This window comes from Xiphophorus couchianus, chromosome 15 (genome assembly GCF_001444195.1).
Source record: "Xiphophorus couchianus chromosome 15, X_couchianus-1.0, whole genome shotgun sequence".
NCBI lineage: Eukaryota > Metazoa > Chordata > Actinopteri > Cyprinodontiformes > Poeciliidae > Xiphophorus > Xiphophorus couchianus.
The window spans coordinates 4,289,280-4,295,529 of record NC_040242.1 but is presented as its reverse complement, the minus strand read 5'-3'; the positions used below and the strand labels follow the sequence as shown (position 1 = coordinate 4,295,529).

At 51.4% G+C, this 6,250-nt stretch overlaps 1 protein-coding gene across 4 annotated transcripts in view; it reads right to left on the bottom strand.

Annotated features, from left to right (window-relative positions):
* Positions 1 to 320: 320 nt before the first annotated feature.
* Positions 321 to 6,250, bottom strand: part of LOC114158154 (pleckstrin homology domain-containing family G member 3) — a 28,878-nt gene continuing 22,948 nt past the window's right edge. For 2 of the 4 annotated variants that reach the window (XM_028039449.1, XM_028039447.1), the window contains 4 exons: positions 5,920 to 6,156; positions 5,260 to 5,349; positions 3,018 to 4,479; positions 321 to 2,426 (listed from right to left, as the gene is read on the bottom strand). In XM_028039449.1, the coding sequence (XP_027895250.1) occupies positions 1,627 to 2,426; positions 3,018 to 4,479; positions 5,260 to 5,349; positions 5,920 to 6,156 (2,589 nt within the window). In that variant the 3' untranslated portion in view covers positions 321 to 1,626. The remainder of the gene's footprint in view (positions 2,427 to 3,017; positions 4,480 to 5,259; positions 5,350 to 5,919; positions 6,157 to 6,250) is intronic. The other 2 variants (XM_028039448.1, XM_028039450.1) reach the window with 2 other exon arrangements.

The window sequence follows — 6,250 nt, the reverse complement described above, 5'->3', positions numbered from 1 at the left end:
TCCCTCCAACGTAACGATGATCATAATGAAACACTTTTATTTCTCCAGAAATTAAACTCTTCCTGTTCGTTAATCGTTTCTCGTGACGGATTTTTCCTCGCTAAGCAGCTTTTCACATCAAATCACAACAAAAATGTTTATTAGCAGCTTCAGCTGCATCTGCAAAAGGTCTTAATACATCTACAGGCAGCCTATCAGCAGCTTCCAGAGCTATGACATCACCCTCTTAAAGAGACAGAACTCTGTTTCTACTGTTTAGCTTAGCTTAGCTTAGCGATATTTTCCAGGAATCCAGTTTGACTGAAATAAGGAGGAAAATCTCGTCGTTTGTCTCAGTTTAATGTTTCATGTTGGCATCGTCACAGATAAAAACGTCCGCCGACGTTAACAGACACACAAACGTTTCCATTTACATGAGATCCAATAAATATGAGGAGTTACAGTGGTGGACTGTGGAGGTCAGAGGTCACCTCTGAACGCTTCAGGGACAAATTAAAAGTTCAAACTGATTTGGAATAAAATCACAAAAAGGCACAACATGTAAAAACAGTAAGTTAGATCAGAAGCAGCAAAATAAATCATTTTAATTATATTTATTATAAATTTACATATTTTATCTCTTAAAATATTCTGTTTATTCTTTATTGTCCTAGTTAAATCATCTACAAACTCATTTATTGCATGCAGCCCAGAGTTAAAACGCCTGATCATCATCAGCATCTAGAATTATTCATTTCAATTTACAATTCCTTTCTGAGGCTCATAAATATACATACACCCTGTATAATATTTGGTTAATTTAGCTGGAATTTTCTGAAGTTTTATTCCAGGTTGGACACACTGAGGATGAGGAGGAGGATGAAGAAACTCCAAGTATCAGAGCATCAGAGACGAGCTAAAAAAATTAACTACGAGAATAAAAGTCAGAATAAATGTCATTATGAGAATAAAATTGCAAAAATAGGAGAAAAAGGTCAATAATACGAGAATAAAATCATAATTAAGAGATTATTTCCAGAAGCTGAACTTTGAAAAGAGAAGAATCACATCTGGATGTTTATCGGACGTTTGCTTCAGGAAACTTTTCTCTAGTAATTTTATTCTCGTAATAAAAAAAATAAAATCTCGGTTTGACTTTAATCCTCTGCCGCATAAAAGTTTTTATTTTATGTCTTTTCTGAAAAACTACTGGAGCCGAAAACCTAAACAACAAATCCATCGACCCGGTTCAAGACGTTTCCATAGCAACGAGGAGCATGATGGGTATTTTTGACGGACCTTGTCCTGAATCTTTGTGATGAGAAAAGGTTCGGTTCAGCGGCGTAAAGCAGAACCACAGCGACCCGTAGGCGACCCGCTGGCGTTTCCACAGGGTTCAAAGGTCGTACGGCAGGAACGAACCCGGAGGGAAAGTATTTACAGATGAGAAGTTCTGCCAGAACCTCCTGAAGGTTCCAGACGTCACAGGAGCGAAGCAGCAACGGAGACGCTGAAGGAGCCGAGCCGACGGCGCTGGTCGAATTCTGATGTTTGACTCCGAGGAAAAACCTTCAGGAAAACTTTGGTGCTTCTGGAAAACCCCAAGGTTCTCCAGGTTCTCCAGGTTTTCCAGGTTCTCCAGGTTTTTCAGGTTTGGCTCTGAAACTTTTCCCTCAGGTTTTTCACGATGCTCTTCTGACCGCCCTGCCCGGAGTCGGGTCGGGGTTTCTGCGACTCGTCCTGCTCTGAAGGCGGCGGCGGCGCCGTCTTGGCGTCGTCCCTCAGCCTGTAGTCGTCGGACTCCTGGTAGGCACGGCAACGGTCGATGACGGCCATGATGGAGATCTTCTCCCGGCTGGTCGGAGAGCGGATCTGGACGTATCCGTCGTCCTCTACCAGTTCCCTGTTTCCGGGTTCTGGAAGCTTCTCCACGATGATGATCTTGTGTTCCGGGTTGTCTGTGAGCGGCGCCTCGGCGGCGATGTAGTAACCGTCGCCCACGGGGCTGCGAGCCTGCCGGATCCGCTGCAGATCGCCCAGCTGCTGCAGGCTGAGCCGCGGGTCCAGAGAGTTGGCCCTGTGTAGCCGTCTGGATCGCTCGTCCCGCGCTGCAACCCGCCCGCCGCGGGGTCGGCCTGATGGCGCGCCGTCGTCATGGAGATGACCAGGCGATCCGCTGGAGTGCCTCCTGAGGCCGCCGTCCAACATGCGGTCTGGGATGGTGCTGCTGCGGCTCATGGGCCGGTTCTGGTTCCGGCCGCCGCCGCTAGAGTATCTGGAGCGGAGTTCCCGCACGTCGGGCCAGCTGAAGCCCTCGGTGGGCGGCGGGCTGAGAGGGGCGTGGTCTGGAGCGCCGGCGTCCAGGTTCTGGACCGGGTCCACCGGGCTCAGCGGCAGAGACTTGGACTGGACCTTAGGACCCAGAGGCAGAGTCAGGCTGGGCTTCCCTGCAGAGAACGGACCGAAACCAGAGTTTAGAGGATAGAACCGACCAAAACCATCAAAAACAGCCCAGATACTCTGAGCTGCAAAACGGGAAACACAGGAGAACAGAACCAACGTGAGAATTAATCTGATCCACGGCCTAAACAAAACCTGTTCAGGGAGTCCTGTCTCTTTAAATCTAGCTGCTGCTGGCCACGCCCCGACTCAACGTTTACACTCACATGTGAAACGGCTGCAAACAGATGCTAATTATACAATCACACATCTTTGAAAAGCAGAAGTGGAGGCTCCTGCCCGAATGCAGCAAGAGGTTTCTGGATGTTAAGTCAACAACAAAACACTGCCTTTTCCAGCAGCCATTGTACAGCAACAGCTCCAAACACATTGGAGCCATTGCTAGGTAACGGGTGGAGCTCTGATGGGGTTTCTAGGTAATGGAGGACACCAAATGTGACTATCTGGAGGTCGTTCCAGCAGCTCATCGACTCTGGACCGTCTGGGGAAATCGTCCAAGATGGCTTCCCCAAACCCATGTCATACCCTGACTCACCAGCAGAGGGAGCTAATGAAAGGATTAGAGCTACACGGCGTACCTGAGCCTTCCTTCTCCTCCACCACACAAGCCAGAGTCTTCCTGTTGAACGGGCCGGCCGGACTCCGCTGTCGAACCATCGGACCGGAGGTTCTGATCCGCTGGCTGTAGCGACGAGCCAGAAGACGGACTTTGCTCTCGGCTCTGTCCACCTCGTCCGTTTGCTCCGTCTCCTCCGTGGGTTTGTCGCCGCCGGCCTCCGCCCTCAGCTGCGCCACCCGGGGAACCGTGGCTCGCAGCGTCACCGTCTGTTCCCCGAAGCATCTGGAGGTGCTGGTCTGACTTCCGGCCCGGCTGAGCGCTGCGGTTCTGGTCTTTGGCAGCGAGGGGCTGAAGAAGTCCTCTGTGACGGCGCTGAGGTCGGAGTTTCCCAGGTCGGGGCCGCAGCTCTTGGTCCGGGTTAAGCTGCTGACGCCGGCGGAGATGGAGGGTTTCACAGTCTCTCTGGATCTACTGAATTCCCTGTCTTCACTTTGGGATCTGGAGATCTGTCGCTCCATCGCCTGCCAGATCTTAATCATCTCCGATGAAGATCTGAACTCTTCCTCTGACAGATCATAGTGTGTCGGCCGGAACCTGTGCGGTTCTTCACAGTCACCGCTCAACAGATCGGACCTCAACGAATCCAAAGACTGACTGGAGACCAAGCGGTCCTTAGTCTCAGTCGGTTCAGTGGACAGAGGATCCAGATCCTGAGGCGTGTTTGAAGCAGGAGGATTGGACTGGGCCGTCTCTACTCTGGGGATGCTGTCGAAGCGGCTGACGGAGCTCCGGACCAGGCCTGATGGGATGTAGGTCAGGCTCTCCCTGCGCCGCAGGCCGAACGAGGCGTCCTGGTTCTCTGCGTTCTCGTAGTAACTCTTGATTTTCCCGATGAGCAGCTGGTCCTGCTTGGACAGGGTGGAGTCCCGCCTCCGCCGCACGCTGCGGTCCGGCTCAAAGAGGCTGTCGTCTCTGGGGGACAGCAGACTGAGGTCTGCTCCGCCAAACGCCTCGGGCGGATCGGAGGAGTTGCTGTTGAGGCGCAGCGGGCGGTCGGCCGACTCGGACCTCAGGCTGAGCATGCTGCCGGTCCTGCTGGGTAAACGAGGGGACAGACAGGCGAGGGAGCGGGCGTCATCTTGGGCCAGGCTGCCTCTCTTGATGCTGTTAAAGTGCTGAGCGATGGCGCTGGCCTTGTCCAGCACAGAGGACGGCAGGATACTGGGAGAACTGGACTCGTCATCCGCCGCCTCCCTCTCGTCCTCCTCCTCTGAGGACTCGGCGCTGCTCAGGGTCTTGGAGTCAGCATCAAATGTGACAGACGACGGTAGCTCAGCAGGCTCTGGATCTTCATCAGGCTGCAGATCTTCAGACATCTGAGGAACCTCAGGGACTACAGAAAGATCCAAACCAGCGGACGGTTCTGGTTCAGAGTCCTCTGGTTTTTCCAACGGGTTCTCTTGAGGCAAAGCATCTGGAAACTGAAAAGAAAAAGATATGGGTCAAAACATGAAGAACGTATCAGGCTGGTACCAGTCCACTGATTCCTGGATAAAAACTTATCCCGGATGTAAATCGACCCTCAAACTTTGAGCCAAACCTTCTCAACTGATCAGACTTATTCTGTCGTCGACCGGTTCTCAGATTCGTCTCCATTTGCAGACTTTGTGCGGTTCCTCTGAAGGTTTTGGAACCAGATTAGGGAAGGTACAACCCAGACCCAGCTCACACGCAACGATTTGATTGGCACCAGATTTAAGTCAACAACCGCATGGTTACTGATTTGGGACCAGAGCGTAGTAACTGTCGAGACTCACGTCGATAATTACGTAATCAAACTTTGGCATTTGAACCTTTATGTCAACGGTGGCGGAAGAGCACAGCCAGCATCAACTGGGGAAACTGGAAACGCAAAATGACGTCATCGTCATTGTAGCATCGACCACGGTTCCTGTGTGCCCCGGTCCAAACACGTTCACGCCCCGTTAGTGAGGAACACCAACGGAGACGGACCAACTCAGACAGAACCAAAGCAAACATTAACCAGATAAAGTCAGACTAGACACCAGAGAAGAAGAAACCTTCAAAACGATAAACTGATCTCTCAGGACGATGTTTGTGGTGTTCCACATGATTAAAGGCTGATGATTCGAGTCCCTGACATTCTGAAGTTACCAAGTCTTTGTGCCAAGTTGTTCTCAACAGTCAGAGTCGTCTAGTTAAGCAAAGTTCCTGAATAGTTCCTGGAAGCTGCCGTTTACCTGCTCAGGTGTCGGTTCAGGTCCGATCAGCTCGTCTTCAGAGAGCTGACCGTTTTCTTTGGTTGCGGCGTTGCAACTTTTCTCTGCCTCCTGCAAGTAAAAACACATTTCAGTCACATTTCAAACTCTGCAGAAGCCATAAAACTCATTTTTACGGATGGAAATAAATGTCTGACTGTTTGGAGGGTGAAGCAGCACAGCAGCTTTCGCAAAACATGCCAGGGAAATAAACGCATAACAACAGAAAAAGAGGAATAAGCAGCAAACTGAATGCAAACCTTTAGCATTCAGGCTAACCTAGAGCAGCTTAGCGCCCTGAGGAACTCCAGAAGAGCAAGTGTCCAAGTCAAGTGTCTGAGGTCAAAGTTCAGGTGAAAGTTTTGGTTCCACAGGCTGATTATTTCACTGTTAACATGAGAAAACGTCATCAGTGAAACAACCAGCCAGTGGAACTGGGACTTTATCATCAATATGAAGGAATTATTGACTTAAAACAAACTCCTATATGTTGCTGGGAAGTTACATATTAGGACTTGAAACTAGACTAAGTACTTGGTAAGGTTTTGTGTTTCTGCAGTGTGAGCAGCAGCAGCAGCAGCTGGAGTTATGGCGGCTGTCTGTGACGGAGCTGCAGCAGGCGCAGGCAGCAGAAAGCCTCACCGTCCCCGCAGAGGAAAGGAAGGCCTGGACGGTGTGTTGCCAGCAGGAGATGGCAGCCAGCACGGAGCTGACAAAGTCCTCTACCTGCTCGTCCTCCAGGAGGAAGTCGTCCAGCCGGCCGGCCTCGTCCTCGCCGCCGTCCGGCTCGCCCAGGCTGCTGGAGCCCAGCGTGCTGCTGCTGATGGCGCCCTGCAGGGAGCGCCCGTCGCCCGCCAGCGCGTCCTCACTGACCGCATGCTGCGGGACGCCACACGCTGCTCAACATGCTACATTACATCCATCTACAACCACGGCTAGTCGCCCCCACAGAGCCACGCTAACGGCCAGCGGA